Source organism: Lates calcarifer, linkage group LG4 (genome assembly GCF_001640805.2).
Source record: "Lates calcarifer isolate ASB-BC8 linkage group LG4, TLL_Latcal_v3, whole genome shotgun sequence".
In the NCBI taxonomy this organism is placed as follows: domain Eukaryota; kingdom Metazoa; phylum Chordata; class Actinopteri; family Centropomidae; genus Lates; species Lates calcarifer.
The window spans coordinates 8,548,343-8,560,488 of record NC_066836.1 but is presented as its reverse complement, the minus strand read 5'-3'; the positions used below and the strand labels follow the sequence as shown (position 1 = coordinate 8,560,488).

The following is a 12,146-nucleotide window of genomic DNA, read 5'->3' as shown; positions in this document are numbered from 1 at the left end:
AGTCACTAGGTTGGAGTTTCAGGGTGTCCAGAACCATCCCTGTAAATTAGTTAGTTGCTAAGTGACCTGCCTATTTAAATACAATCAATAACATCCAATTTGTAGTACATCTTGTTTCCAAAGTCTTACTGGATCATACGATAGACATTTTGGATGTGCTCTCTGACCCATGGGGTTAGGCAGCATTGGGGCAGTTAGTCATCTCTTTACTTCATTCAGCTAGTGAGTGATGGCACTGATAATATACATTACAATACTTATTGTTCAGCAATGGATTATTTAGATCCTTAAGAAGTAGTTCCCCACTTAATAAAATAAAATAAATATTTTAATATCTTTCTTGGTGGTTTTCTTAAATTGTCACATTAAAGCTGCACCAATGATTGGAAATTCCAAATCCTTATGTACACTGTATGCATACAGTTGTGTCCAAAAAACACATATACGTGCAACAAGATTCAGTTCTGAATGTCTGGTTTTGATACAATTTGGTTTAGTTTTCTTGAATTTTCACATTAAAGCTGCACCAGTCAGTATTTTGTCAGTGAACAATGGATGAAATGAATATGAGTAAAGTCAGAGGAGTCTCTCATAGAGACAAACTCACATAATTATTATAACTGATTATTATTGCAGCTGTGACTGGAAATGTAGTCGGTTGGTTTGTTCTAGCCAGGCTAGCCATCATTAGCATTACGAGTTGATAACAATGCATTATTTGGTATTTTGCGCATACAAACAATGTAGCAACATGTCCACAGGTAGAGGTTGGACAGTACTGTGTCTATGACTGATTTAACAAGGCATAAATAAGACAGAAGTGCTGGTAAAAAGTATATTACTACAGCTTCCACTACTGTTGATGCACAGAGCAGCCATCTTGGATTTTGAGGTTGTTTGAGTTGGAAATCAGATTTCAGGGGGCATTCTGGTTGAAATTTCCAAATGGGAACTCAGAAATTCCAACTTTCCAATTCAAATGGAATGCACCATCAGCTCCTCTGAAGCATTTTAGCATCTCTCAGCTCATTGTTTTGGTTTTACAGCTTTACTGTTTTGATTTACTCTCATCAACCTTGTCTGCTGTGTTATTTTCCCGCTTGTTGGGTATTCTGCAACTTTATGCTGATTAATGTATGTTAAATTAATAAATGGGATAGTTAGTTAAGAACACATGTACAGTATTCTCCTATTCTCCTAACTACTAAATGTTGTTGAATTATTCTGCTCTTTTAAAGGTTCCATCCTTATTTTTCATCAAAAAAATAAATAATTTTTTTTTTTTTTTTTTAAAAAGGATCACCATAATGACCAACTGAGAGAAAAGTGGTAGGTCAAATAGTTGGGTGTTGCTAAGAAAGCCAGCTCGATGCACGCCGTACTGCTCTTTCTGCAATTCAGATCTCAAATGTCAGCACTGCTTCTAAGAGCAAATGTTCTTTGACAGCATTTGGACAAGCATGACCAAAAGAAAAGAACATTTTGTTCCAAGCTGGTGTTCACACAGCAGAGCTTCAGTGCCTGTGCCAAACTGTAGCTGAATGCTTTTAATGAATAACATGAGTGCAACACATGCCGATCACACTTTCACAAACCAAGTCATTTTCATCCAGAGCAGAATCAGGCAGACCTGAATTGACAATGCCATCTGGATACCTGTATGTGAAGGTGATGATCCCTGTGAGGCAGAGCAGCATCTGCATACAGAGCTGCTGTCACACAAATGTGTGTATACCTCCCAGGTGTGACGTTCACGTGATGGTCTCCATGTGTAAATATTTATCAGTGGATAGTTCAGGCAATACAAGAACAAGCATCCAACTCACAATAGACAATGCAGGACACTGATACAAATATTATAATCAAAAAGAATATTGATGCTTTCTCTTGTTCTTGTTAGAACAAGGGCAGGACATTTATATAATAAGTTCCTGAGCTGGTAAATTGCTGCAGCATCTTAGCTCAGCGCAGGATACTGATGATGCTGGACTGAAAAATGTGACATCTATAGTTCAAACTGTATCTATCACATCCATCGTCACAAGGCTAAAAGCAAGATGTTTTTCTCCGTCCATGAGACGTTAGCTTTTTGAATAAACGCAGTGTTCAATGGGCAGTGATGGACAAAAGCAATTCCACCCCTCTTTTCTTCGGTTTTCAGCCTCTCAGGAGATTTCATACAAAGCACCGTGATGAATATGAATCTTGGCATGATGAGACATTATTATAAGCTCTACCATGATTGCAAATTGATCTTGATAGGAGTAATCTGTAGTAATACAACTCGAGAAATTTCACCACATCTCATAAATAGGAACAGATTAAACTAGAACATAACTGTGTAGAACAGAAGGCAATGGTATGACCCTACAAAATTCTGTTTTACAGTGAATAAACTATTTAATATCAGATTGGGATCCCAAATATAGACAGAAACATGAAGATCTGTGTTAAAACATAGTCAGTGTTTGTTTCACAAAAGATAGGGAGTGAGTGAGCTGCTGTGAAAAGGCTGCCACGTCCACTCAAGGAAGTAGATTCTGTTATTCAGGCTTAGTATGAAACTACACCAGGCTTATCTTTAAAGAGTAACACCCCATTCCATCTTGAAAGTATCCAGTTCACAAAGTCAAATGAAGCATTCAAATCCAGACTTTAGATCAGGTCAGGCCCAGATTGTCACTCCAGATTCATATTTTTGAAAAAGACAGAATTACTAGATTTAAAGGGAAATAACTGCTTGTACAACAAACACTTTAGACTCAATTACATGTGATATGTTTCAGCCATGAATACTGCTATACTGAAGAACATGTTTAGCAATTTGAATTTCTAAATTCCATAACATCAGGGTAAATTCCATCTGTTGATGAAGATCTTATGATATGACTGAAAGCTCCAGAACATTAAACAGTCAGCTCCCTTTTTATTAGATACACCCAGATCAAACTAATGTGGTCAAATGCAGCAGTTCTGTATTACTGTTGTATTATGCAGAGGGATGTGTCTGTTATTTAGTCTACTTTCATTGGGGTTGACAAAATAACAGAAACACCTGCCTGTCTGTATAATACAGTGCAACAGTCTCCAAAATGACTGTATATTATACAGAGTGACTGAGCTTCTGTGAAAATGTTGACACAACATCTACACTGTGATAAGTCTTATCTTAAAGGAGTAAATCAACAAATGTCCGCCTCGCAAATTCAAAAAGTGCATGCACAGCCAGACGCAGACTTCCACCCCATGCCTCTGCAGTTACCATGCTACCATGATGAATCTGCTTTATTCACGTATATGCTTAGTTGTTTCATCCACAGGGGTTGAAGATGCAAATAAATAAATAAGAATATGACCGATTTTCCAGGAGATCATTTTCTGTGTAAATATGTGACATCCAGAAAAATTATTTCCATCGAGAAATTGTTTGACAATTTGTAACATATCTGAATATCTGTTTTGAGTCCATATGATTTTCGCAAACTGTCACTTTAAAGGTGCTATATGAAAGTTTTGCTGTCGCTACATATCCAACATTAGCATTAACAAGTCTAAGTCTAGAGGAAAGGTTGTGAGTTGAGCGTCAAACCTGATTCCTTTATTCACTAAATGTTGTCTCCGGTGGTGGAAAGCAACACCAGTGTTAACTCTTGTATGGCTTCTATTTCTACTGAAGTTAGCATGCTAACCAGCTAGCCCTGGCCCATACATCCCATAATACCTCTTTGTTATAGTCACCATAGTGTCCACTCTGCCCTCAGTCCAACATGAGACTGCAACTTTACTGTTTTGGTTCAGTCTCACTGGTTTCATCAACCTCATCTGCAGCAGTGTCAGGCAGCTGCTTTCATGAAAAAGTTCTAATAAGCAAACATTTTACACGGCATTGGCATGGACAATAGACAAAACCAATAATCTGACCTCACATCTGATATTTATTTTTTCCTTCTTGTTTCATCCCTCACAAGTGTCAAGTCTAGTCTGTCAAGTCTCTTGCGGTTCATTCTTTTTTATTGTTCAAATATTTGTAAGACATGTACTATAAATTTATTATTGTCTGTTTCAGTCAGTTTTTGAAACTGTGTGGACTTTAAGGCTTATAGGTGTAAATCATGCACACTTGTACTCTGTGAGAAGTATTCCCTCCTTGTGTAGCAGGCCTGGCTGAGTGTGGGAAACGGAGGCAGATATATTTTGAAGTTTAATCAATAGCACAATAGTAGGATCAAATAAGTATTGCATTGCAGATGGGGGTTCATGTATCTGTGAAATCCACATTTTTGCTTCAGTGAAAGAGTCTCTTTTATCTCCAAAAGCTGCTCAGAAATGGAGGCAGCTATTTTTCCTTGTTGTTGCAACATGGCGATGAATGTTCAAGGGGATTCCACTAGAGACTAACAATGCATGTCGATTTTCAAATTGAACAGGATTAATGAAACACTCCAAAATGAGACAGTAATCGTCTGCTGATGCACAATTTAAAAAACCCTGGCTTTGTAGTAATCATTTGGGAAAACTCAAACTAAAAAAAAAAAAAAAGAAAAGCTGCAAAGCTACAAATAGAATATAAATGAGCAAGCTCTATTATCTTAGTGTTGAATACCTGTCCTCACTTTGAAACCATTAATTGAAGAATTTTACTGAATAAAAAGTGTCTCGGGTCATCGTGCAAAGGGCAGTAAAATGCAAATCAGGATTTCTTCTTGACATCTACTGAAGGTTACATAACAAACATTTCCTCTCTTCCTCTGGAACTCAAATAAAATCACCTGTTTCAAGTGCCAGAGGAAGAGAAGCAGATCATATCTGTGCGCAAACAGACCTTTGGCACCATATTACTAAGATTAAGGGTCAACACTATAGCTGTCCCCCACCCCACCTCGCCAGCTCAAGGTTCAAGTAGTAGCAGTGAAAGTTGCATCAAATGTTTGGACTGACAAACACAGGGCCATCTCACAAAATCAAGCCTGCGCAGTCCCTGACAATAGAAACACACCTACAAAAAGGCTTTGTCACTCAAGCAACATCTGGCCATGATGGGTCTCTAAGCAACGGGTGTTAGTGCATGAAACGAGGGAAAGGAAAAAGCACCCGCTTAATTATGTGCTCGTTGAAATCTGTGTCCTATCTGTTAGGGAAGAAGAAGAAAAAGAAAACAAATGGGAATTGGTTGGGGAGAAATAGCCTGTGATTTCTACAGAGAGGGGGTGGTTTGTTTTGTTTGTTTTTTTTTTTATTCAAAGCTAGATTTGCTTTTCATTTTGAGCTCTCAGCTCTGCCACATTTTGTCTTGTTGTGAGAAAAATTGTGAATAGATAAAACAGAAAATGCACCTGAAAAAAAGGTGAAAGTTATAAAGGAACTGATGAAAATGACACTCTTCTCCTCTTGCAGAAAAAAAAAACACAAAACAATTCTGACCAAAATGGAGTCAGAACACTGCTGAGGTAATCCGTTTTATTGTAAGATCTATATCAGTACTAATTTCTGCCCACGTTGTTTATCACGTTGCTTATAATTTGGTTGCTGCTGGCAGGTATGGATGCAATCATCTGAAGGTTGCTGCTGAGTGTCCTTCTTACTTCATGCCTCCTGAACATCTGATAGGACTCTCTGCATGTTTGCATTGCGGCGGTAGTTCTCGCAGGAGTTGCTAGGGAACATCTCAGGGAAAAATTGATGGGAATTTAAACATTTTCAGAAAGATGCGGACACGATACTGTAGCACACCCAGTTTTACTTCTCCTACAGAGAACTTGTAAACTCACAAGATTTATTTAAGGTTGTTACGACTGAATGAGGGCGCGGGTGTCTTAAAGGTCACAGCTTTGCGAGTGATTTGCGTTTTTTCCAGACATAAAGCAAAAAAAAAAAAAAAAAAAAATCTACACAATGCGTTAAATGTGTGTGGTAGATATATTTCCATCTGGCTGTGATGCATGTGGTTTCTGCTGGCTGGATACTGTTATATCTGTTGGCTCAGCCCCTGATGTCACTGAATGAGCAGTCGAGCTTCCAGTGCGCACCTTCGGGGACGCAGCGGTGGCACAGGCAGTGAATTTTCTGCTCGTCCACACAACTACTCAGACACCTTTCTCCGTTTCTGTCACATTACCCAGCGTCCGCATTTAAATCTGCGGCTGGGCTGTCCTATCGGACGCTCGGCATCAGGCTAGTTTTTATTTGAATGAACTTTTTGGAAGCAGACGAATAGAAGCAGGTAAGGTGGTGGCAGTGATGTCCTTGAGCGCGGAGCTGTTGCGCTCTTACTCGCTGGAGCCATAATCTGTACTAATGTAGAATTTTACTGTTCGTGTTTTGTTTTGTTTTTTAGCAGTCGTCAGAAATCTGTGTTGACTGATTGAAGTTGAGAGTTGACAGTTTAACGCCCAGCAGCAGCAGCCCGGGCTGGTGCAGGCTTTTCACAGCGTCTCAGCGCCCATGGAGAGCAGCGTGGTGCACATCTACAAAGAGGACAGGTGTCCCTCGGGCCAGCCGGAGGAGTGCATCCCAAACTTCACCTGGCAGCCCGGCTTATCGGACATCTTCAACTACACGACAAACGGCACATGGGACGCCGAACCCGAACCCATGTCGCCCATCATCCCCATCATAGTCGCGGTGTACTCCGTGGTGTTCGTGGTGGGCTTGGTGGGCAATTGTTTGGTGATGTATGTCATCATTAGGTGAGATATTTTTTTGTTTTCTCCAGCTTTGATGTCTTTGAGCTTTTCATATCATATCACTGTGAGTGTGAGGCAGCGCGCGTGCCTGCATGAATGAATATAACTCATACAACAAAAGGACCATTAGTTATAGTGAAATTGCCACAATTAGTTTGCAGTTTGTTCAACTGCTGCCAAGGATTGCCCCAAGTTCAGAGACACATGCGTCCCAGGTCCCTGCAGGGCCAGAGATGGAAATGACTGAATCTGTGATGGGGAGGAAGAAAAGGAAAGCTCATTCAATTTGTTAACATTCATATTTATTGGGATTTTCGTTCCCTTTCGCTCTCTTATAGTGTTTCTTGTGCATGCGCATATGTTAAAAGGATTTTTTTGTCTATTGGTACTCTGCATTAACCTGAGCTATTTTTGTCTTCACCAATGACGACAGTGCGGTATAGATTGTAACAAGGTTTGTAGTGATTGTAATTTCCTGTCTTATTTCCTCTCAAAGCTGATCTGTTCCATTTAGTGTAAGGTAGCCTGATGAAGGGCTTTTCAGTCTAAACTTTGGAAGTGAAATCAGCCTTGATCGATTACAATTTAAAGCCTTGAATTTGGCAAGAGATGATGGAAGTGGAAAAAGTATTTCCCCTTCTTTGGTCCCCTTTGTGTTGCATGTTTTTTTGACTGCTGAAGTTAATCTGTTTATTCAGGAAAGAGAGCTAAGCAACCTTATAACTAATCCTCATCTGAGAACATGATTTTATTAACCTTTATTAACCTTTTCATGATCCTCTCCCACTACAGGTACACCAAAATGAAAACAGCCACCAACATCTACATCTTCAACCTGGCTGTGGCAGACGCTCTGGTCACCACCACCATGCCCTTCCAGAGCACCGACTACCTGCTCAGCTCCTGGCCATTTGGCGAGGTGGCGTGCAAGGTCTTCATCTCCATAGATTACTACAACATGTTCACCAGCATCTTCACTTTGACCATGATGAGCGTGGACCGCTACGTGGCCGTGTGCCACCCGGTCAAGGCCCTGGATTTCCGCACGCCCGTCAAGGCCAAGATCATCAATGTGATCATCTGGGTGCTGTCGTCAGCTGCTGGGATCCCCGCCATGATACTTGGCAGCACTAAAACCAATAATGGTACCTTGCCCTTGTATTCGCACTGTTATGCACTGGTGTGACTCCATCTTTGATGTTTAACAGGCCTTAACAAGCCTAAATCTTTTTACTCCAATTTACCTGGTTAATTCCCTGCCTGTGTCTGCTATAGAAATGAAATTCCTTCTATCAGTTACAAAGGGACTCATAAGCAATTTCAAGCCCCACTGCATTCAAACATCCTTGCCCTGAATTATGTCCATTAGCTGCAGGAAGCCCCCTTCAGATTCCATGAGGAGGATGTTCTGTAGGTTTGATAAGAGCCTACATTACAGCTACTTGACTAGATGAAGCTATGACAGGCATAATGGCTCTTCCTTGACTGGGAATTGCTTGAAAGATTATTTTTTCTTTCAGCGACAGTCTAATAGATTGTTCATGTTCACAATGAGCTTCCACTCAATAAAGTGCAGAGCTATTAGACTAGCTGATTAATCTGATTCTGCCTTTTACTTTTTATGCCACGAGGACCTTACAGCATCACAAGATGTGACATAAATTTTTTAGCCCTGCTAGTAATGTGGCTCAGTGTCAGTGTTGATTGGTCAGTCCAACACTGCAATATCTCAACAACTACTGGATGGATTGCCATGGAATTTAGCAGACATTCATGGTTCCTAGAGGATGAATCCTACTGACTTTTGCGACTTTTCCTTAAGTTTGACATTGAGGGTGGCATTTTTGATTTTTAGTGCAATGTCTCAGCAACTGCTTATTTGTCACTGTATTTGACTGGTTAAATCTCTTCCTCTAACTCTGTTTTCCCATAATTAACAGGGACCACAGAGTGTGCCCTACAGTTCCCTGAGCCCTACATCTACTGGGACACGCTGATGAAGATCTGTGTCTTCATCTTTGCCTTTGTGGCACCTGTTATCATTATCACTGTCTGCTACACACTGATGGTCATGCGGTTGAAGAGCGTGCGCCTCCTGTCAGGCTCGCGTGAGAAGGACCGCAACCTCCGCCGGATCACGCGTTTGGTGCTGGTGGTGGTTGCCGTCTTCGTGGTGTGCTGGACCCCCATCCACATCTTCATTTTGGTCAAAGCACTGTCAACCAATGTGCCCGAGACCACTGCTGTCATGGCCGCCTACTTCTTTTGCGTGGCGCTGGGCTACACCAACAGTAGCCTCAACCCCATCCTCTACGCGTTCCTGGACGAGAACTTCAAGAGGTGCTTCAGGGACTTTTGCTGCCCTGGTGCCCAGGGACACGGGGACTGCCAGGGGGTGAGCCGGGTGAGGAGCACCCTGAGGGACCACACATGTCCCACAGAAGGTCGGGGAGATATGAGACAGGCCAGGCCTGTATGACTAGCCATGGACATGTCCTCTATGCCCTATCAGGGCTGGGAGGACTCTAATGACCTGGGCCTGACTCAAATCACCACCGCCATCTAAGGGAGAGGGCTGTTTTATATTTATTTATTCAGATTGTTGGCCAGAGAATTCAAAGCAGGTTCACTTAAAAGACCAGTGTGTAGGATTTACGGGGGCAGAAATAAATCTTTGTTTTCATTAGTGTATGAAACTAGGAATTGTTGTGTTTTCATTGGTTTAGAATGAGCCCTTCATATCTATATAAGGAGCCTATCCTCTTCCACAGAGCCCACCATATTGCATAGCCTTGGTTGGTTTTGGACTCATAATGGGACTTGTTGACAGTAAGAAAAATATAGAAAACCATCAGACTGATCCAGTCAAGTGAGCCTTAGATTAAAATGTTAGTAAGGTGGAAAGTTGATGTTTTAAGATGCCTCTGGAATCACAGCATAGTTAGATCCTAAATCATTGTATAGTATTCATAATTTCACACATCCCCTCTGAAGAAATTGAGGCTTGATGTATTAAAAAACTGAAAGCTGAAACATGTATGTTTTTCATCTTATCACATAGTTTATATCTACAATGAAAAGATGATGAAAGATGTCCAAACAAGACGAACCAAAAGTGTTTTATTGAGTTGTTATATTTGCATTTTGTTTACCTGATCTGTAAATAGGCTTTAACATTACAGTGAATAATATAGTTCTCACATAAAAAGATCAACTCAGAATGAAAAGACGTAATTATCCCTGATTTTTTCAGGAACAATCTGCATCATGAGCTGTGTTTTACACTAAAAGTGTTTTATGTGAATTATAGTTTGGTGATCAGCAATGCCCTAAATTTGTGCGTAACCTATACTGTATCTTGAGGAGTCTCACTTTGGCATTAAATCCATGTAGAATACTTAATAACCTCTCAGGGATAATCCTCTGTAATTCACCACAAGAAGATACCAAATCAATGTTTTTCCTCCTTGACAAAATGGCTGATTTTGACGAGGCTGCGAAACGTCTGTATCTGCTGTTCTCTAAAGCCAAACTATTATTACATCTGACACTGCTCTGCACCTTTGAACATTTTCTGGTGTGATGCCAACGTCACATCTAGGAGATGTCGAGTATTGTACATAGTGTTGTCAACCTGGTGTGTTCTCACCTTGTCTGAAACTACTTGTACATGTGAAAACTGGGCAGAGGGCTCCAAGGCAACAGTAGGCATGACAATAATATACTTTAACCACAGAGCAAGGCTTTCAGTGGTTAGTGCAACTGAGTGTATATACTGTAAATCTCTGCTCAACGTGTCTTTTCAGCTTGATAGCAATGCATGTGCAAGTTTATCCTCATGAAAATTAGGTCTTCTCTCAGCTACTCTAAATGACAATTTATAATCGACAGCCTGAAACGTGATACCAAGCAGTTCATATAAATAGCAACACATGGGCTTTTCAGCTTTATATATTTGATATTGGCTGTGCAGACTCTTTCCTGTTTGCACATATTCTTGAATTAATGAGTTCATTATGATAACTGATAATCATTGAATGTATACAGATAAGGAATGTTTTTGATGGTATACACCAAGTTTATTTCATTTCACATGGTTTTATGTATTATATTGTATTTTGTCAAAATTTTGCTTTCATAGGAGTCATCAAATCAACCAGATTTAATAAAATCAAAGTGTTATGAGGGTTTTTCTCAATGTAGAGCTAACCATAATTATATTATGTGTCTATATCTGAGAAAGATACAGTAGTTACAACAGAAAATGTGCTTCTGTGCCTTATCCTTGGTCTGAACTCTTCTTTGCTCGCTCAAAAAGATCAGCAATTAACCACATCCATTATTGTGTTTAGCTTAATGCTGAAAGTTACTGTAGCATTAACTCTTCCTGTTGGTCATAGAGAGGACATCCCACTGCTAGCCTGCTTACAGTGTGTTTCTTCATTATTCCTCTAGTACTGCTTTGATAAACAAGATTTCATTATTTGCCTACACTCGTGATCAGCTTGTATGTATGATATGCTGCTGCTTTGTAAACTAATTGTATCTGTTAGATATTTATATTGTGCTGTATCTTTTAGTGCTGAATGTCAGAACATGCTTCAAACATGCGCAACTAAGTCACAATAAAGCTGGAAAATGTGGGAGTGGTTGATTTGAAGAAAACATCAGATAAGAAAGGGTTCTGTTCTGTTCCATCATTTTTGTGATATTTACGTGCTTGGAATGATATTAGAATCCACCTTTCCATTTATGCAGATTTTTTTTCTAATCCTGTATTAACTACATTCAAGTCAGATGCAAAGTTAGTGTTTCCATGGTGAGCACAGTGACTGAAAAGCAAAGCTCCAAGGTTTGCTGTAGTAATTGTTTGGTGTTTTGTGTTAGTGGCCTTGCTGCGTGAGGGCCTTAAGGATTTGCAGCAGTTGCTGTGACTAGTTTAGTCTAGTTTTGGATTTACAGGCTCTATTGCTCAGGTATGTGTCGAGAACATTTTGAACTTGGGGGTCGCAGGTTGCACTGGAGGATCACTCCCTTCCCCCCCAACCCCACCCTCCCCACCTGGATGCTGTTCTTTAAATATCATCGCGATTCTGCCCATCTGTCTTTCATACCTGCTATCCACAACCCACCTCCTCTCTATCACCACTATAACCTCCATGATATCCAGAGACATTTGTTTAAAAGTTTCCATCAACCACCCGCTGGTTCTGCCTCACCACCTCCAGTGTCAAAACTCAAGGGACTCTTATCCTATCTCCTATCTTCATACGGGTCTAGGTTTAATGAAGATGCCTAACATCACTAAAACTCTTAACTTTAAATCTAGTTTTAGGGTCTTTATTATTTCAGTATATATTGATATATTGAATTATAATCTTATGATTTATACACAGCTAATTTGTAGCAAATAGAAAACATAATGGACTGGATTATTTTTTCTGTTAACATAAAGAGAAAATT

At 40.1% G+C, this 12,146-nt stretch overlaps 1 protein-coding gene across 1 annotated transcript; it reads left to right on the top strand.

Moving 5' to 3' along the window:
- The first annotated feature begins 5,961 nt into the window (after positions 1 to 5,961).
- Positions 5,962 to 11,326, top strand: oprk1 (opioid receptor, kappa 1). The gene is made up of 4 exons (XM_018676230.2): positions 5,962 to 6,220; positions 6,335 to 6,686; positions 7,476 to 7,828; positions 8,624 to 11,326. The coding sequence occupies exons 2-4, from the start codon at positions 6,442 to 6,444 to the stop codon at positions 9,160 to 9,162; spliced, it is 1,137 nt and encodes a 378-aa protein (XP_018531746.1). The 5' UTR covers positions 5,962 to 6,220; positions 6,335 to 6,441; the 3' UTR covers positions 9,163 to 11,326.
- The last annotated feature ends 820 nt before the right edge of the window (positions 11,327 to 12,146 follow it).